Source organism: Electrophorus electricus, chromosome 14 (genome assembly GCF_041902795.1).
Source record: "Electrophorus electricus isolate QZ-2024a chromosome 14, ASM4190279v1, whole genome shotgun sequence".
NCBI lineage: Eukaryota > Metazoa > Chordata > Actinopteri > Gymnotiformes > Gymnotidae > Electrophorus > Electrophorus electricus.
In genome coordinates this window covers 15098327-15119829 of record NC_137510.1, presented here as the reverse complement: position 1 = coordinate 15119829, position 21503 = coordinate 15098327, and the positions used below count along the sequence as shown (strand labels likewise).

The following is a 21503-nucleotide window of genomic DNA, read 5'->3' as shown; positions in this document are numbered from 1 at the left end:
TGCTAAAAATTGTGGGGCTGTGAAGCAAGGCCATGGCATCATATTTAATGTTTTATACAGTGATATCATACAAAATTCAAATATTTGCACATACCCATTTTATTGCAAGGAACTTTTAATCTCACAAGAATTTTTTATGCATCATTAGTAAAAGGTAGGGAAAGAAAATTAATGCAAGAAGCAGACATTTGTAAAAAATATGCTTCATTATACACATTGCTCCATTTCATTAAATAATGGAAATATCTGCAATTAGCAATATTGATACCACTAACAATATTAATGTTTTTTAAAAAAGAACAGCAAACCAAAGATTTATACAGTGATTGCTTTGGACTCTGAGTCCAAAGTTGAGACAGAGTGACAGAGTTGAGTGCTTTCTCTGCTGTAATATGCATGGATGCCAAAGTGTAACTATGTCACAGTGTTAGTCACAACTACAATGTAAAAGCAAACAAATGCTAGATGACAGAAAGAAAATATAATCTTTCCCTTGCAATTTTCAGAAGGCAATTATGCAAAAGTGCTATAGGGGCTTAAAAGTAGTCAAAAGGGCAAATGGTGTGTTTTTCCAAAGGACAAGGCTATGTGCAATCTGCAAGTCACCAGTAGGGGGCATCGGCTCCTCACCGCACTGTCCTCGCTCTCCTCCCCCTTCCCCAGGCTCCTCCTGCCTGCAGAGAGCAGACCTCGCAGAGGGCGGCGACACATCTGAGGAGACAGAAAGCGAGAGGCTGTCTAAGACACTCCCCCAGTCAGGGAGTGCTGCATCCTGCCTCTAGTCCCGCCCCCCCGGGCCAAGTAGGAGGAGGGTAGCGGCGCTGTCGAGCCAAGCCCTTAACTCTCTGCCACAGTGTGGAGCAGCCGGCAGCACGCGAACACATACACACTCACACTCACACACTCGCACCCACACTTACACACAGCCACACACACTCACACTCGCATATTCACACTCGCGCAGGCGAGCAGGAAAGACGTGGAGGCTGTGGGAAGAGGAGACATCAGGTGCACACGGAAAGACGGAGTGGCGCGTGTGTGGCGTCTGCGTGACTGTCTGGCATTTGGATAGTGCTGGATTTTCCCCGCTGTGCCGGGAGGAGTTTTGCGCTGTTCCACACCGCAGTCGAAGTCGGAGTCCTCGCTGGTGTGGAGGGTTTGGTGTCTGTGACTGTGTGCACTTCCAATCCATCTATCTCAGCGGTGCACCTACGCCGCCTGCTTCTTTGTGCGTCGGCCAGAGGAGAGCGCACGGTGCGGAGTGTGTGCCTGGGATATCTGACAGCCTCCCAAAGGACCTGACACTGTACAGACACCACAAAGAGCAAGAGGGAGAGGAAAAGAGAGCCGGAGAGGGAGACAAAGTCAGAGGCATAAGCAGGAATCTGGCAGCAAGCTTTTCGGAGAAGTGATTGCTGCCAGTGACCCCCTCTACCACCCGTTCGCCTTTGCCTCTCTGCTCTTTTCTCCTCTTTTACTTCTCCTTCTCTGCACAAACGTCTCTCTTACTAATAGCTTATCCCATCCTCACCTCTCTGCTCTCCCTCCATCTCTTCCTCTGTCACCCCTCCACCCCCTCCTTTGCGGGCAGTGTGAGAGGAGAGCGCGTCTCCCATGCTGAGGAGTGCAACTCCCACACAGTGACAGACAGAAGGACAGCCAGAGGTCCCGTGGCACTCCCCATCACTCTTTTTCTCTCTCCCGCCGCCCTCCTTTCCCTGCTTCTGCACGGGCGGATCCGGCCCCTGGCCCGGGAAGCCGAGGCGTTTGGAGTTTTGCACCCAGCACGGGAGTCTCCGTATCCTGCCACGGCCAGAGGGATTCCAGCTACATGGGCAAACGCTTGGAACAACAACCAATGTACCCCCAGTACACCTACTATTACCCTCACTATCTCCAGACCAAGGTACTGTGCTGGTTCTCTGGCTTTTGGATTCTCAGGTTCTCTCTCTATATATATATGTATATTTCTCTCTCTGTGTCTCTCTCCTTCTGTCTCTCATTCTTTTTTTATCTTTCCTCACTATGGTGCCAGATGTCTGACACATAATACCTGATGTTTGAGGCTTGTCAGTGCTTTATTTTATTGCTGGTCCAGAGTACGGCAAGCGAGTGGGGGGATAACATGCCTAATTGTCTCATGCACACATCGACTCGTGGACACATTCACACACTCACATACGCAATTGCGAGATTCTGTCCCATCAGCAGCCTGGGCTCTGATGGAGGACTTGAATAATAACATCCATCTCTTGAAGAGCTACATCTCTCTGAAGTGGAAAATTGATTAGTGCATTGATCGCGACAGTGTGCCGGTGATCCCTACCTGCCCGTGTGCTTCACCCTTGTCTTTATATCCTCTTCCTCCCCAGAAAAGTTGCCACCTGTGTCAGATTGGTCATTAAGTGAGAGTTGGAAAGAGTGCATTGCTTTGACTGAGAGGAAGGCTGCAGGCCAAGGGCGTGAACAAGCAAGGATGAGATGCCTTTCTCCAATATGAGGGTGGATACATTTCACAAAGATAAATGACTGAACGAAAAACTGCACAGGCGAATCCCTAGCTGGCTTCTGTTCCTGATATCTCGAGAAGTCATTATTTCCTAATTGAAATAACGAAGCTGGGAGCTGAAGAACTTGTTCCAGCTTCTGGTTACCTCCATGCTTTCGACTATCTCATCCTAAGCCAAACATCATCTCAGTGGTGACCCTGCACGTTTAGCTTTTTTCTCTGAGGTCCATTATTCTTTTAGTAGAACTGTTATTTTTTCGTAGGTTCATTTTTTCTTGTAGGTCTGTTATTTTTTAGTAGGTCCGTTATTTATTGCTTCATGCTACCTTCAAGGTCGAGTCAAATTAGATCTCACCTTCTTTCGTTCTGTAATGAATATCCCAGAACCTCTCCACAGGAAGCCGTGTCCCTGGAGTCATTCGCTTGTCTTTCTTTTTTAACATAAAAATAAAACACCACCACTGCCACCACCAATAATAATAATAATAATAATAAAGAAACACCTGAATTAATTCATTTAAACTACAACACTACTGCAACAATAAAGCAGCATATCCAAGCTTTTATTATGGGGGAATTAGTTTCCGCTTGCCTCATTAGAGCCAAGTGTTGGCTTCAGTTGGGTAGAATAGTGTGGTCTGGGAATGATTGTTGATTATTGGAGGAAAAAGGGAATGCTTTTGGCATGGAACAGTGCTGTGTTTCAGGTTTCAGATATTTGCCTTCGTCTGTGAAGGATGAGGGCCCCATGTTAGTGTGCATGACTGTACGTGTGTTTTTGTGTGTGTGAGAGTGTGAGCCTGTGTGTATTTGAGAGCCTGGAGATGTAAATGGCCTCTTATTAATCTTGATTCCGGCATGCTCTCAGAAAGGAGGCATTCCTCCAGGGGAAATCAATCATGTGGGGGAAGAGAAGCAGCTGACACACAATCACTGTGCTCCCCCCTCTCTCAATCTCTCTCTCTCTCTCTCTCTCTCTCTCTTGCTCCTTTCCTCCTTCCCTCTCACTCTTTCTCTTTCTCCTTCCCTCTCTCTATCTCTCTCTCCCTCCTTCACTCTCTCCCCCTTCCTTTTCTCTTTCCCCTGTCTGTGTCTCTGTTAACTGGGTGGCTCCCAAGTAATTAGCCAGAATGCAGCTTCAACCAGTGGAATTTATGATAGCATATCGGGGTGTAAACAAAGAGCATCTGACTCTGAGTATTAGTCTTTATTAGGAATTACTTTTATCAAGCTGGTACATACTGAGTCTAAATGACAATATTTGAATTGAGGTATCATATTCCATCCAGTGTTTGCTCAGCTACTTTCTAGTGAACACGGTGGGCCTGTAAACCCTGCCTACATAAGTACAGTATCAGATTGCTCAGCCCCTTACACAGAGACCTTAACAGGGCATGGATGGATGGATAGCTAAGTGTGTGTGTGTGTGTGTGTGTGTGTGTGTGTGTGTGTGTGTGTGTGTGTGTGTGTATGAATGTACTCATGCACGGCACATGCAAAGAGAGGTATCCATGACAGCCGTCATAGACCAGTGGGATATGAAATAGATTTAAAGGGAAGTAATTCCCCCCTGGTATTGTGTCAACAGAAGGCTGTGGGGCCCCTTCAACCATTCAATCAGCAACATGAAGACTGTAGAGTGTGTGTGTGTGTGTGTATGTGTGTGTGTGTGTGTGTGTGTGTGTGTGTGTGTGTGTGTGTGTGTGTGTGTGTATGTGTGTGTGTGTGTGTGTGTGTTTGTTTGTGTATGCATTTTTGCTCCGAGGTCAGTTTTTGTGCAACAGAAATAACATCCAGTAGTGCCTTTGAATCTTTCCTCTCTGCGTGAGTGCACGCTAACTGGCCCGCACTGGGATGACACCCAGCATGTCAGCAACATTCCCACAGTGTAAGGAATGCATTGCATATGAGGCTCATTAGGTTTCTTCTGCTCACAATGTCACTTTGGATTATTGCATAGCAATATGCTGTTTGCTCTGCAAGTGGTTAATTACAACATTCATGCATATTTTTTACCTTTATAGAAGGTGATGTAAACCTTGAGACACAGCTTTCACTTCCTTCTCTCAGTAAACTACTATTAACTCAATAATTATACCTATTAAAACAAATTAGGTTACAAGCCACTAATGATCATCTATGTAATCGAAATCATCATTACATGGACAGTCTCACTTTTATGCACATTACTTTAGATATTTTGGTGCAATAAATTGTGGTTGTTTCTTGGCACAGTGGTCAGATGGATACTGTTGACATTGTCTGCACTGACTAGTATTTCTCAACCTGTGCTAGCCAACAGCGTCCTTTAAAAAAAAAAAAAGTGTGAGTGAAAGAGAATTTTCAGCAGAGGCGTAATTAGCCAGAGGCATATCACACAGACACACAAAGTTAACATGTGTGCTGTGCGTGGGTGTGTGTGTGTTTGTGTGTAAATTATACATGTAAGTGCGTCTAGCGGGTTGGTTCTCTGTTTGTGCAGTAAAGTGCTTCCTTTGTTTTTGTGCTTGTAACCAGCCATTCCAGGGTTTGAGGTCTGTAGAGATGCTTTGGTATCTGTGTTGCATACACCTACACATGCTTCACACTCAGATCAAATGCATGCTACTCTCAAGCACTGTAAGACCAAAGTTCAACTAAAACTCGTATTGACTAATTTCTGTAGACTTGTACAAATGATTCGACTACTCCACTGCTACAAAGGTACAGTACACAGGACAAACATAATGCAAGTGACACAGGGCACAAGTTAATGGCTTTAAAACTGCATGGTTCACTATATGCTTATACAGTTTAAAATGTCTCTGTTGTAGCAGGTGTTAGTGATGCAGTAACTGATTGTATTAGCAGTTATTTTTAGCATTAATTGTTAATTACTGACACACAACAAGGACGATGATTAAGCATAACTTAACAATGAGTATGAACAATTTGAATTACTTTTATGGGGGGGGGGGGATCTTATATAATGTGCAGCAAAGTAATGTTTCCCTCTTCCTCTTTCTGTTTCACTGTCATTCATTCCTGTTCTACTTCCTTTGAAATGTTTGGTCTGCTTTGAACCTTGTCTTTAATGTCGAGCATCAGTAACAGCAGAGAAAAATGAATAATCATGAATTATGCAAATCCATTTTCTTGGTGGAGGATTGGTGACTGTCACACAGTGTTCTAGTTATGAGTCTGTGCAGAATACCTTATCTGTTCCACTTTATTAGCCAGTATGTCGTTCACTGTATTTTTCTATGCAAAACAGAAAACTAGTACTGTAAGAGACTATAAGAATATTTCACCTTTTGTTTTTTGTTTCACACACTGTAGTCCATCTGTCTGTGTCTCTGTTTCTCTCTCATTTCCTTATCCCTCTTTCTGTCTGTCGCTCTCTGTTTCTCTCTCTCTCGCTCCCTCTCACACTCTCTCTCCACCTCCATCTCCATCTCCCACTGTGTCTTGGGCATTCTCTTCAGCCATCTGTTCAGAGGGGTGGGGCTGACTCAGAAAACAGGAAAATACTAGCCAAGCATACGCCTATAGAAGGATGTTTGCTGGTTTATGCTGTCTTTGTTTTAGGGAGAAAAAAAAACCAAAACAAAACAATAAACCACTCATTTGCAGCCTTCACTGTCTATCAGTTGGACTCATTTCCGCTGGACACATTTTCTTGGTTTTCCATTTTGCATATAGTGGGTTCCTTTCTTGCCTGAGATGATTGGCCATCTCTCTGACTGGCCCTAAACTAAGGAGCCTGCACAGACCATTGGTTTGTGTGATCTGGAGCACAGCTCCTAGAGTAATGGACGACCTGCTGCATTTTTAATAAAGGACCACTTTATAACAACCAGGGCCTGATGGATTCTCTCAGGGCCTTAAAGGGCCTGGCTCTTGATTTTACACACAGCTTGCTTTTAGGCTCTTTGAGTAAGTGCTTGACAAAGCCTGCGCAGCAGGGATAAATGGCAGAGACACAGGAAGCAGCTACAGCCACTCAGAGATGAGGAGCACACAGCCGCGGCTCACAGCCTCTCCCTCTGGGCCTGCACATCCTGCAGCCATGGACCTGCGTGCTCACCCAGCAACAAGCGGCTGGGATATCCAAGGAAAAGATTTCTGCTCAGTGGCTTAGTGATATCTCCAGCTTTGAACACACACACCTGCCACTTTCCTAGCAGCAACACTTTATTAGAAACACTACTTCAGAAACGTCGTAGGTGTACAGTTAGATTCTACATCTCATCTTTTGCCATTGCACATTGTGCGCTAGAATAATATGTGTACAGCAGTGGTCCTGTGGTCAGAAAGTGACCAGAATGGATGACGAATTGTGCTTGCTGTCTGGAACTATATATTTATAAAAACACATGTAAGATAGGTGTAATAAAGAGGCAAGAGAATATAGGTGCAAAGTGGGTGTTTCTAATAAAATGGGTGGCAAATTAAGATTTATGTTGGACATCAGAAAGACACTGTGTGAAAGTGTGAGTATTGGGTGAGTGTTTGTGGTTAATTCCTCTGGACACATAAGATAAACAGGCCACATACTGTGTGCATGTGTGTGGGTGGGTGAGTGTGTGTGGGAGTGAGTATGCGTATCAATGTATGAGTAACTGGCAGAAGTAAAGCTGTCATGCTACAAATATTAGAATTAGTTTCAGCTTCAAAGGTATCCCAGACCAGCGTCCACTTGCAATTGATTAGAAATATTTAGCAATCTGTAATAAACATGTCACATGCAGGCATAAACATAAGCATATCTAACACTCCTGAAGTGCCAGGAGGACGCATGAAGGAGAGGGGGTTGGCAGGGAGGCTGGATGCCCATGGCATGGCACCCATCGAATAGATCCCAGCGTGGAGCTTTTTATTCTCGCCTGTCGCACTTTCCCTCCTTTTCCCTGCGTTTTAATTAGGAGACACACTGGAACCCTTTTCCCTTGGAAAACACCACAGTCAAAGCCAAGGACGGAGCAGGCGAAGTAAAGCATCATAAATCCTTGAGTGCGCGCACTCCTGAGGGATTTCACTGTCCACCCTCCCTCCCCGACTCCTCCAATTTATGCGCACCTTTTCTGCAGCTAGGGCCATGGGAGAGGTTGCTCTAATCGGATAGAGCCACTGTGCTCTTAACCTGCTATAACCACGTCCAATTCTCCATGCCTGGATGCAACGGAGGCTCGGGGGGGTGGGGGGCGGGGAGAGGGGGTGTTGAGTGCAGGTGCCAAACATTGCATTCGGAAAGAACGTTTTCTTAAGAGACCCTATGCTTCAAGTCTTCATTTCCACCCTCTAAAGACAGTGGAGATGGCATCTGAAAGAACTGGTCATTCACATTACTTTCACGCTTAGATAAAGTATTCACGGTTTTCCAAGTGCTCCTTGCATGGCTGATTAATGACTACAGATATCCGTGAACGGGCGGAGGCTGCTGGAACTAGCCCAAATGCTAGCGGGCTGCCTGGGATTAGCTTATGTAAACAGCGCTTTTGTTGCGATCTGGTTGAATTAATTTGCACAGCCCACATGCTTTTATTTGGGATAATTTGTGTGGCGGGCACTCAAAGACCTGTCCAAACACATCCCAAGGCCCAAGGCCACAAAGACGGTGGCTAATGATGCTCAAAAGGGTGCTGTCTCCCCCACTTGTAGTTACCACTCATTGTGAACAAGACACGGAACTGTTCTATCAGCACAATATTAGTTAAGATTGTTCTCTTTTTCTAGATGAATTCTTGTGGAAGCAGGTGGTGGGGGTCTATCCAGTAAACAGTTCTTGTTAATTATGGTGGCCAAGACAGCAGTTGTCTTTCCCCTTGGTTTACTTCACTTCATTCTGTTGCTGTTGGAGGTAGGAGGCTAGACTTATTAGCCAGCCTCTCTGTCACACAACACTGGCCTTGACTGCAAGCCCTTTCTCTCTCACATTCTCTCAGTAGTGAGCATAATCTAAATGAGCTTTTTTGATTCCTTTCTGTCCAAGTCTGGCACCAGTTTGCAGTTTGCACTGGAGTGGGGGCGGGGAATGTGTATACAACATACACATATACAGCAGGCACATTGTATATGGTGCAAGGACAGAATCCTCTTGGTCTCTCTCCTCTCACTTTAGATATCTCATTTGCTCTCTCATTCACATACACAGCTCTTATACAGGCACACATACAGCACAACCACCACAAGACTCATGTGAGTTACTGGAGGAGGCACCATGCTAATGTGCTAGGGAGTAGCCCTGCATGTTTTATTAAGCTCACAGGTTTTATGAATGACTAAGTTCCCCCGTGTGCCCTCACACACTCACCCTGCACTACCCAGGTCACCCTGTATCTGTGTGTGTGTGTGTGTGTGAGTGTGTGTGTCATGTGTTAACTCCGTGTATGACTGGCATGCAACCCTCTTGCCAACCCCGTCATTATTTGTATGCCCATTCTTTGTAAATAAACCTGAAAATAAACAAAATATATATGCATTACTGCTGTTATATATACCAACTCTATATGCCCGTTCTATGTATGCTCACTCTGTGTATGCCCACTCTATGTATGCCTGCTTTATGAATGCAGAGTGTACGTATGTCTGCTCTATATATGCCCACTCTATGTATGCCCATTCTGCATATACCTGCTCTTTGTATGCCCACTCTGAATATGCCTGCTCTATGTATAGCCCCTCTACATATGCCCACTCTATGTATGCCCCACTCTATATGCTCACTCTGTGTATGCCCACTCTATGTATGCCTGCTTTATGAATGCAGAGTGTACGTATGTCTGCTCTATATATGCCCACTCTATGTATGCCCATTCTGCATATACCTGCTCTTTGTATGCCCACTCTGAATATGCCTGCTCTATGTATGCCCACTCTGAATATGCCTGCTCTATGTATGCCCACTCTGAATATGCCTGCTCTATGTATGCCCACTCTATGTATAGCCCCTCTACATATGCCCACTCTATGTATGCCCCACTCTATATGCCCACTCTATGTATGCCCCACTCTATATGCCCACTCTATGTATAGCCCCTCTACATATGCCCACTCTATGTATAGCCCCTCTACATATGCCCACTCTATGTATGCCCCACTCTATATGCCCACTCTATGTATGCCCCACTCTATATGCCCACTCTATGTATAGCCCCTCTACATATGCCCACTCTATGTATAGCCCCTCTACATATGCCCACTCTATGTATGCCCCACTCTATATGCCCACTCTATGTATGCCCCACTCTATATGCCCACTCTATGTATGCCCCACTCTATATGCCCACTCTATGTATAGCCCCTCTACATATGCCCACTCTATGTATAGCCCCTCTACATATGCCCACTCTATGTATGCCCCACTCTATATGCCCACTCTATGTATAGCCCCTCTACATATGCCCACTCTATGTATAGCCCCTCTACATATGCCCACTCTATGTATAGCCCCTCTACATATGCCCACTCTATGTATGCCCCACTCTATATGCCCACTCTATGTATGCCCCACTCTATATGCCCACTCTGTATGTGCCCAGTCTGTGCATGCTGTCAGGCTGCAGCGGTCCTCCAGGCACCAGCATGTGAATGTGGGTTCACTAGTTCCATCTCCTTCTTCCACTTCATGTTCATTCTCAGTGCTGGTCAGACTCCTCACAGATTGCCATTGCCTCATTATGCGGCTGAGATGAAATGCATTTAGTTGGCCAAAGTAGTGGTATGCACAAAAAAGCCTCCTTTTTCTGCCTTTGTAAAAGCGAAGCCCTTTCATCTCTGTGTGGCAGCGAGAGAAAGGAAGCAGGTTTGGAGAGGATGTTCAACTTTTTGTGTGCCTTTGCTTCCTACTTCCCCCGCTTTCTGCAGTGTGTGTCTGTGCTCCACGCCGCTGTATCTCATGTTCCATCAAGTCCATCAGACACTTCAAAACGAGTGGAAGGGCATATACAGACTCATCACACGCATGTATGCTGCTCTACTGTTTAATGGGGGTGTGGTGTTCTCAGGGCCATGGAGCTCTCTCATTTAAGCTTTTGGGAGATAACACCACCACATGAATGTGTGTATATATGCGTTTTACTGCTGTGCACATGAACTGCATACTAATGACCTCACTCATTACTTTGTGGTGGACATGAAGTCCATATGAGCCAATTAGGGCTCATATTGAAATTCATAAATGGGCTCTTGGGGTTTGTATGTGTGTATAGCTAGATTTGACCTTGAAAGTCCCAGCTGGCGGAGTAGAACCACAGGTCAGCAAAGGTCTTAGGTTTAACTGCTCAGTCCTAATTAGACTACAAACACACTCCAAATAATTCCCAAAGTCAGCACTGCCCAGTCTTCCTATTGTACCTATCAGAATCTCAGAGCACAAACACACACACACATACTCAAATAGTAAGAGTGTGTATAGGACCCGGTCACTCCATGCCCTCTGTTCCTTTCCTCCGGAATTGTCTCCATAGCGTGCAAAGAGCTTGCTTTACCCATTCATACTCACTAGAACAGAACTACCTAGCAATTCCAGCCAAAAAGGTACTAATGCAATCCAATAGTGGCAGAGAGCCTGATCGGATCCCTAGAACTGATATTTGCTTTTTAAAAAGTCATTGATGACCACTGAAGACAAAAAACTTCATTGATGGTAGAGAATTGGACAAGATATATGAAGTAAAGATGACTGTAGTAATCTGTAGATTAGCTAGACCAGGTAATATTATGCACATGCTCCGATTCTACTAAATTGAAAATTCTATTTTGACATTAATTAGTCCTTTCTTCTAAATGTTATCAATTGTCCTTTTAGGTGCACATTACCTGCTCTGACACCAAACCATCCTAATTTTTCCGTTGTGCCTATGTTCCTATGCAATTAATGAGCTGAACCAATACCTGCCATTCATCCTTTCATTTTTGTCTTTGTTTAACATTTTTTAAACTAGTAAAGCAATTAATGCCTTCCCATTGAAATTCAGTTAGCCTATTTTAAAATCCTTTTAAGGCAAACATCTTCACAACAAATAAAGCCATTTTCAGTTTGTAGTTGTGAGTCTTACTTGTCAGGGGAATAAATTTAGGCTATTCTAATCCAATAAAACCACTGCTACTGTGGCAGTGAAATTACACATTAAATGAGGGTGCCACTTTCATTCACTGAATAAATAAAATAAACTACCCTTAGTGAGGAAAAAGTTCTATTCAGTAACTGATAATATGAGTTACCTCATTATCATCCAACATCTGAGCTAAGAATATTTATTTATTTATGTTTATATGACTTAAAACAGGCCTAACCTGAGCCGTTCTCTGGATTATTTCACACATGAACTGAGGCGTCTGGTTCCAAACAGTCCTATAAATCAAGCTGATGGCCTTTTTCCTTTTATGTGAATCGATTACGTTACCTGTAGCACTGGTAAATGGAAGCGATTATTCCTGCATAATCTCCAAACCAAATGCTGCATTTAAACATAGTGATCTTTAGCAGGTTGGTGTCAGTGGTCTTGGTTGCCTCTTTTGTTCTGCACTTGAACATCTTTTATTTGACAAGGACCCCTTCAGAGCACATTATACAAGCATAGCAGGCTTAATCGTACAATACAGGGTGCTCATCTCTGGCTCTCAAAGCCTGAGAGGAGGAAGGATCTGGGTCAGACAAGCACACTGTGCGGGAGGCCAAAAATGTCACCAATGCAGTACAAGGTTCAGATGCAGCAAGATAAAAAGAAAGATAGACAGATAGAGAGAGAGATAGACAGATAGATAGATAGAGAGAGAGAGAGAGAGAAAGAGAGAGAGAAAGAGAGAGAGAGAGAGAGAGACAGTAGATCAGGGAGAGTTAGGGAGAGTACATTTAGAGGGGGCATCGCATGTGCATCTTAAACTAAAGGTGAAAGTCCCTGCTTCATATTTTATAGGGTGCTGCATGAATGGTGGAGAGGGTGGCAGAGGGAGAATTGGAGTTAAGGCCGCTTCCTCAAAGGAGAGGCCACAGGCTGTCTGCTTCCTTCCATCCTTCCAGCTAAAGCCCCACATGCTGAACTGGGCTTGCATAATGCAGGAGGGCAGGCACATCCAGATCTGCAGATTACCACGACTAACAGTGCAAAGCCCCGGTGGAGAGAGATGAAAAGCAACAAACACTCAGAGGCAAGGACACCGACGTGGCACTGACATATCTTTAAATTCTAATGGACATAACCACACAAACATACAAGCATAGTATACGGAACATGTGTCAGTCTTTAAAGAAGTGGGCCTTTTGTTTTGATTTTGCAGAATAAATGGATTCACTTCTTAGCTTGCCTCTGGTGAGCCTATATCAAACTGATCTTTGCAAAAAGGTCGGGACTTTTTTATCTTTTTGTTCTGGGATTGAAAGAGGCATGACACTGCAAGCAGAACTGCTTTTGGGAGCTGGGAGCAGATGAACCTGAGGCTGCTCTGCTAGTTCTCAGAGTGGGTCTTAGCTTATTAGGGTAGAGAATCTTCAAAGCCTCTTTAATTCTTTTTTTTTTTTTTTTTTTTTTTTTTACAAATGCAAAATCCTATTCACAGATGTTATCTTGTCCAGATGAGACCTGGTCTTTGTCCCAAGTGTATTGTTTTTTGCATGCATTGCTTGGCTATTAGATTAGTGGGATAAGACTGAGGCGCCTCAAATAAAGGAACATTAATAATATAAATGTATCTAAATATAATATTTATGTCTTTTTTAACAAAAAGTGATAATATGAATACAACTGAGAAAAAATGAGTACAACACAATCAGCAAAGGTTCAAAGTATATGCGCAATATGGATGTGAAATATAGCTGAATATTGCTGGGAGTGGCGAGACATTAATTCTCAGTGTGGGCACCGGATCTGCTGTGTGTGAATGGTTCCAGGTAGGTTTCGATTTCAGATGCTTTCTGGCTCTTGTACCTTTGGAAGAGAGGGCTGGGTGCTTGGTGGAGGGTGGTGGGGCTGCACCCTCAACCCATTGAGGACTGTTTCCTGGAATCTGTCTGAAGAAAGAAAATGTATGTGCCAAGATTACCTCTTACCACCAATTAAAACCACACACTGTTTTTAGAGGATCAATTATTAACAACAGGAAGTCCTTTCCTAGATCCTGTATCACTCTTTCTTTCTTTGTATCACTGTCATGTGCTTCTCTATCTCTCTCTGTATTAAATCTCCCAATAAGCCACACATTTCCTTGTCCATTTCTCATCCCCTGCTATAAATGGCTATCAGTGCATGTATATAAGATAGAAATAAAATGTATGCACAATGTATGAATGCTTTGCAAATCAGCTATAGGGGGTCCCACAATTAGCATCCACTATTCACTGAGCTCATGCATGGCTTCAGGGTATTTTGATTGCCATTGACTAAATACCTGCATATCCTATAACACTAAATACATACCAATATAAAACAGCAAATATAATATCCTCTTGTAAGAACAATTCCTGGTTAATTCTTGTGTGTGAGAGGGGTTTTGTGTGTGTGTGTGTGTGTGTGTGTGTGTGTGTGTGTGAGAGAGAGAGAGAGAGAGAGAGAGAGAGAGAGAGAGAGAGAGAGAGAGAGAGAGAGAAAGAGAGAAAGTGTATGTACATATGTGTATGTGAGAGAGTGTGTGTATGCACATATGTGCATGTATGTGTGTGTGAGAGATTGTGTATATACATATGCGTGTGTGTGTGTGTGTGTGTGTGTGTGTGTGTGTGTGTGTGCGCGTGAGAGTGTGTGTGTGTGTGTGTGTGTGTTCTCAAGCAGCGCAGCATTGTTGCAGTGCAGTGTCCCCCTAAACAGGCCTATCATGCTGTGTCTAACTCATAATGGGCTCAGTGGACTGAAGCCTGGCTCAAGCGGATGTTACCTGCCTGTACAGTAATTGGCATTCTGACAGTAAGAGAGAGAGTGGGAGGGTGCTGTTACTCAGAACTGCCTATATATATATATGTGTGTGTGTGTGTGTGTGTGTGTGTGTGTGTGTGTGTGTGTGTGTGTGTGTGTGTGTGTGTTGCATAGCTGTTATTATGCAAAAATAATTTAGTTTTTTTTTCTTCTCCCACTCCTCATCTCCATTTAAAAAAGACAAGCTGTGGTTGCATTAAAGTAAAGCTCCAACCCTGATTGTTTGTCTGAATGATAACATTGTGTCCAGGAACACAAATATCTCAGGAGATAATTACACTGAGTGGGTGGACAATCCACCTGAATTGAATACAGCATGAGGACTGTCCAGGCAACATAAACCCTTAGACATCAGGGTCTGCTTTACTAATGCCATGCGCTAAATGGCTTGGATGCATATAAATTCACACTGCTACCAGCAAGGAATTGCTCATGATGCTGTCACTCTCACCAGTGCGCTGAATGCATGTTCCATAACAACACAATGGCTTCATATTCTCATATGAATAAAAGCTGTAAAGCATTGTATAAAACAATGCTGTTTAGTGTGTCCAGTTTCAGGAGTAAAAAATATGACCTTATTTCTTTGTCTTCAGTTCTTCTTTTTCATCCTCCATAAAATAAAATAGGAAGGTGAGGAAAAATACAAACTTCTAACCTTTCGGGGTAATTCAATATAGCCATTAAATCAATCAGTACCCAATTCATTCTAGCCATGAGAAGAGTTCATCTAATGTGCTTGTTATGCTTTAAATAGTGGCAGAAAATGGATTTACTAGAGTGATGAAAACTCCTGCTGAAGACCTGGTATCTGCTGGGGGGTTCGGTGACTTGAATGCAATATGCATGTACTGATTATTTTTGACCATATCAGTACCAGGATCAAGTTAAGCCGCGTTTTCTTCTGTCACCATGCTACCACCCTCTGATAGAGGTGATTCTGAAACGCCTATGTCTGTGTTGAGGGCACGGTCTTGTTTACCACTGTAGCTGAGCCTTGCCATAAAGATCAGAACTGGTAACCACACACACACTTTGAATGACATTATATACCAGTGTTTGATGGAGTGTGACTAATGGACTGGAAAGCAGATGACTCAATGCAGTGAGCAGGACAAGTACACGCGATGTGTGTGAGCGCGACACTTCACTGACCGTGCATTTGTGTGTGCTGTAAGGAGATTCAGTTTAGAGGTACAAATAAATACATTGTGCTGGATTGTGTGCAAGTTTTATTCAGATTGCAGTTAACAGTAGACCACTCCAAAGGGTCTCAGACTACATATGTTTCTGAAAGATAACTAGCCACCGCTTAATGTGTCTTAAATGCCAGTGTCAACAAATCTATAATTCAGAAACTTTTCATTTTTAAGACTTTGAAGACAATCGAATCTCACCTGTTGTGTGTTGTTTTACAAGATTTGCTCAGGCTTGAACTGGCTGCAGGCATACGCTGTTTGGACTGTCTGTATTACAATCTTGAAAAGCTGGCAGTAGCAGCAAGCCTCAAGGAGTAATTTAAAAAAAGCTGGAATAAAGTTTCTTTGGTCTAAACAATAATAAAAGAAAAAATTATATTTATATAAATGGAAAAAAAGATTATTTGTTAAGCATCATTAACTCTTATCTTGACTGATACTGGAAGATCTCACTGAAAAAGAGTGTGCTTGAAAGTTCATGTTGAGTCCCTACATCACATTTTAACTGGTGCTTTTTTAAATTTACCAGTATGTATTACAAACAATGTATTTTACAAGCAATGCATGCCAGTTCAGACATATTGGTAAAATCTCCTTGCAAAGGATAGAATTCTTTTAAAGCAGTAGCTCACTGGCCAAGGCTATAATGAATTTGATAAACTATGGAGGAATCATAACCCTGTAGGTCAATGTCCCTGGTAGAGACATAATTGATTGATAAGGCCCTTCCTTGTCCTACTCTTTGTTGCCAGGGCAACAGTGGTCTATGGAGTGCTGGTGCCCATGAGGACTCTGTGCTGTGGTCTGAGGAAGCTTCTTATTCTGATGTTAATTTCAGCCGGAAGATTGGTACCAGAGAGGACAGAGGGAGGCGAACGCTACTGAACTGTTTCTCATAACAATACAGGAAGAAGTCATTCTCATATTCAAATACACTGCTGTGGATTTGTGAACTTCCCATCTCCTGTTCATATGCAAATGAGAAAAACGCTGATTGTTTCCTCACATTTGAATATGAGATGCCTGTCTCTGTGGGGGTGGGGATTTGGAAAGGAAATGATATTGAAATATTGAGATATTTTAATGTTCCTTTTAAAAACTTCTGCATTTGGCCCTGTCCTTTTAATAGTTTTAATTTCTTGCAGATTTTGTAGGAAGTGACTTATAAATCTATATTACAGCTTTAAAAGAGCTTAAATATGCACACTTTCTGCAGCCCATATTCCAGCCAAGTTAAACCATGACCTCAGCAACAAAGGAGTTGGTCTTACATATTGAAAACGTTTAAGTGAAATTTGCATATGTATGTATATTTATAATGACATGGACCCATTGATTATTCATGCTTTGGGAATACTTGAGGAATCCAACACCTCTGGTGAATAATCCTCCAGTATAGTCGTTGTGAAATCACAGACGTGAATGAGTCAGTATGGAATGAGGCACAGATTGTCATTTATTGTTTAGGTGGGATGAGTTTGGTAGCAGACAGTGTGAATCCATGCTAGACAAACACATAGTCTCTCTCTCTCTCTCTCTCTCTCTCTCTCTCTCTCTCTCTCTCTCTCTATCTATCTATCTTTTCCTCTCTCTTCTTTAGTGTCGTGAGAGAGGCCAGAGTGGAGGATGTTGTTAGTCCTGTCTGGGTGAATGTTTGTGTAACTTGTTTATGATATTAAAGGAGCGTGGGCCTGATGCTAACGAGCTGGAGTGTGCTGTAAGACTCTGGAGCTGTGTGCTCCTCCTAAATTAAAGCCAGTCTGTTTGTCCCTGCATTCCTGCTGAGAGAGAGCGTGAGATTGAAAGAGTGAGAGAGCGAGAGATTGGCGGGGGGGGGGTGGAGGCGTGTAGACTTCTTCTCAGGTGCTTGCTCGGTGTGTGCGGTCTACTGCACTGTGTAACTCCTTCTAAAGGTCAAAAAGTGAAAGGCTTGGGAGGGAGGCAGCCTCTTCTGTCAGGCTTCCTCCCATACTCGAAAGCCTGTTCAACCCCAACGGGATTCTGTACAGAAGAGCTGCCCACGCTGCGATAATACCACCCTACCAGTCCTAATTGGTAATGTAGTTCATGCACTCCATCACAGAAAAGGATCTTGAAGCCAGTTAGCACTGCCCAAAAGAGCAAGAACCAGAAGCCTGGTGAAAAATGCTCATGCATTACCCACCATCATCCTGGTGATCCATTTCCAATGATTTCTTTATTCACTTGTTCCTTTTCAAAGTCGGAACCCTGTAGCGGACAAGGACATTGGGCATGTTTGTCAAATTTATCACACTCTGCTCTGCGATTCTTCTTTACTGATAGATGAAGGCCTGTATTTACAGGATCTGTTCAAAGATGTGGACTGTAATGCTGGAGATTATTGACTGTAGGCCTTAATGGCCACCTCCAGTAGTCCTGCTTCCCCCACCACACAGCCATTAGACAGAGGGTAATGGGCTAATGTGAGCAGTAATGGATCTTTGGGTCAGACGTGTGACGTACGTTTATATGGGCTGAATATATGTGCTGAGTATATGTGAGATGTGTATTCTGTGCAGGCTGGTCTTTGGGATTTCCTTAGCCTCCAGGCCTCTGCTGTCCGGAAGGAAGGGATCTCAGCCCTTATCCCAAAATAGCCAGCATTCCTTCCCCAATCCCAGGAAGACATGGGGTAGAGTGCAGCCAGTAGAACCAGAGTAGCCTTTGTCCCCACTGTCTCCAACAGTCTGCAGTGTGCACTGTTGATCACTGAACTCAGGAAAGACGCAGTGTGTGTGTGTGTGTGTGTGTGTGTGTGTGTGTGAGACTACTAGAACTGCATGCTAAATTGCTAACAAGATGAAGAATTTCTCCACAAATTAATTCTCCAGCATGGTTTGAAAAAAATCTGTGCCATTTCAGGGTCATTTCATGTGATCTAATATGCATCTATTATGCAAGAATCTATTTGGCATATATGCACCCACACCGCCACACCTTGTGAATGGTCAAATTTGACTAAGACTAGGGTTAACTCACTCCACATACTAGTCAGCAGGGAAATATTGCCCTTACAGAGGTCATTCTCTCTCTCTCTCTCTCTCTCTCTCTCTCTCTCCCCCTAACCGGTAGAGAGGAGGCCATTTGAAACCCATTTCAGAGTGCTCTCCAGGAAGTACTAATTGTTTGGTGACTGGGGAATTCTTTAGGGAAATGAGGGCTATCTGAGTGTGCGTGGAGGAGATAATGTGTGTGTGCGCGCACGAACAGAGCCGGGCACAGGGCGACGACCCAGCCAGGGCTACCGAGAGGGTCAGTGTGAGGAGGGTCAGAAGGAGGGAGAAAAGGAGGGGAAGATTTATCCTCAGAGGACAGGGGGGTAGAGGAGATGAGGGGAGTGTTTATAGTAGCCTAGTTGAGAGAACAGGAAAGCCAGACTAGGGAGACGGAGGCCTTAATGGGTATAATAGACAGATTTAGTAGGCCTGGGTAGGATAGGACATGTGTCTCAAAGGGAGGAATGGTATCATTTCCGAGGAATCATGAATGCAGTCTGGGGAAGTGAGATGTAAATGCGGGTAATACTCTCTGTAATTGCAACTTACGCTCAAGCCCGTTTTTCCTTTGCGATCTGAAGGCATGGCAGCCCGTCCCTGTAGTTCTGGTGTCAGCACTTCTTGCGTTGCCTTCTCCCAGCTGGGAGGGACTCTAGTCAAACAGCTTTGCTGAGGCTATGCAACACGAAGAATGAAAGATTTATTTACAGTGTGCGCACACAAATTGCTTCACATACACTTTGTCAGTGTACAGTATGTTTCTCTCTGTATGTGTGTGTGTGTGTGTGTGTGTGTGTGTGTGTGTGTGTGTGTGTGTGTGTGTGTGTGTGTGTGAGAGAGAGAGAGAGAGTTAGAGCCCTGTGTCAACTCATTGTATGAGTAGTATACAACCATCCTGCCCATTGCTAATCCTGGCCTATGTGCTGCGGGAGCAATGAGCACTTTTGACGTTTCTAAGGCTTTCCTTTCACGCCTCCCCACATATTATACACGCCGATGCTCCATCGCCAGGCCCCTGACAGCTGCACAAATTGGCTGAAAGAGGTTTCTGAGGCGAGCTCTTTGATCAGGTGCTCTTTTGCTCTCTTTCACTCCTTCTCTCCATCCTGCCCTGGCCTGCTGTATAAAATGAGGTCGTCTGAGTCTGATAAGTCTGACGTGTGTGTGTGTGTGTGTGTGTGTGTGTGTGTGAGTGTATGCACTCAGTGATCACTGGCATGTCAATCATTTCTGTGTCTATAGTTCCAGGGGTGTGGTATTTCTAAATTCCCTATGCCTTTTCCACACCTGAGAAATACACAGGGCTGTATGGGTGTTTGTGGCTGTGTGAGAGCATATGTGAATATCCTCTTATGAGTGCATGCACATATGTAAATGGGCTCTACATATATCCTCTTAAGAATAGATATGCCAATTTTTTTTTTTTTTTTGCATTTTTCAGATCTTATCTGAGTTTCCTTCTGTGTGTCTGGTCTGTATTATGTTTCCCCTCAAGTGTAGAACTGTGTGTGTGTGTGTGTGTGTATGTGTGTGTGTGTGTGTGTGTGTGTGTATGTGCGTGCACAATATTCATGAGAACTCAATGCTTTCATTCATGGCCCCAGCCTGAGGCAGTGTGGTGTGTGAATACAGCTGATGCACAGTGAGCCGGTCTTCCCTGTCTTGAGCTGTGGTAATTGTAGGCTGTGGGGAAGTACAGGTAATAGATTAATATCAGGCCAGACTTGCCAATGTGCAGCGCTGTGACAGCCAATGATTATCAGAGAGACAGAGACTATACCACACACGCACACACACACACACACACACACACACACACACACACACACACACACACACACACACACACACACACACACAAAACCTACATTAAGGCCTCTACAGGAGATGCATACTAGCTAGACAGAATGTAGCAATCAAACTAAAGCTGATTTTCTAAAATTAAGGATTCCTCATTGAAGCCCATTCAACATTAACGGTTTATTTTTGCTAAATAACATAATGTGAAAGAACATATATTTCACTTTAATTCCTTATTCAAGAAATACATTTCTTTTTGGATGCCAAAATGTTAGCTTCCATATAGGGATCTACCAGGATCTTATATGCTATAAGGTATCTACTACTGAACTGAATTGGTGGATGTATATATAGAAGTCACAGTTTCTGTTTTATTTCTACTGTATCTCAGTGAATAATGCACACACACTCACTTGCCCGGTACACACACTCGTAAAGTTGTTACTAACTCTCACAGTACGCACCCTGCCAGTGTAACATCGTCAAAACTGACTCGTGAAGCATTCAACCATGTGAGTAAGAGGGGTAGAGTGAGAGAGACTACATCCATGTCTATCTTAGCGGTACCTTCTAAGAGCAATCTTAGAGTTATCCATGTCTATCTTAGCGGTACCTTCTAGGAGCAATCTTAGAGTTATCCATGTCTATCTTAGCGGTACCTTCTAAGAGCAATCTTAGAGTTATCCATGTCTATCTTTATGGGTGTGCAGAATTGATCATGTGCAGTGTTGCAGCACACTGGCATGTGCGTGATCTTGCGTGTTTTGAAAACTCCATGCAGGATTGTGCCTAAACTCATTGCAAGGGCCTGTTTTGTGGTTTTCAAACAAAGAGTCATGACCAGCTCCGCTCTTACACGATGTGTGAGGACAGTGTCACCCTCACAATACTCAAAGTCTAAGCTCCACCATATTTTCAGACCAGCATAAAATAACATAAGACACCGTTGTGCTATTTTTATGATTGTACCATTGTGCTTAGCACAGCTGTTTAAAAGCTGCGAGACAAGTAATGTGCTGGGCAGGGAGGCCAGCAGTTAATCACTACACCGTCCTAATTACTCCACTTTGCCCAGGCCTTTTGCACATAG

General features: G+C 43.7%; 1 protein-coding gene across 2 annotated transcripts in view; it reads left to right on the top strand.

The window, feature by feature from the left end:
- The first annotated feature begins 729 nt into the window (after positions 1–729).
- The window catches only part of rbms3 (RNA binding motif, single stranded interacting protein), a 93533-nt gene continuing 72759 nt past the window's right edge, over positions 730–21503 (top strand). The window contains exon 1 of one of the 2 annotated variants that reach the window (XM_035530473.2): positions 730–1906. In XM_035530473.2, the coding sequence (XP_035386366.1) occupies positions 1832–1906 (75 nt within the window). In that variant the 5' untranslated portion in view covers positions 730–1831. The remainder of the gene's footprint in view (positions 1907–21503) is intronic. The other variant, XM_035530472.2, reaches the window with a different exon arrangement.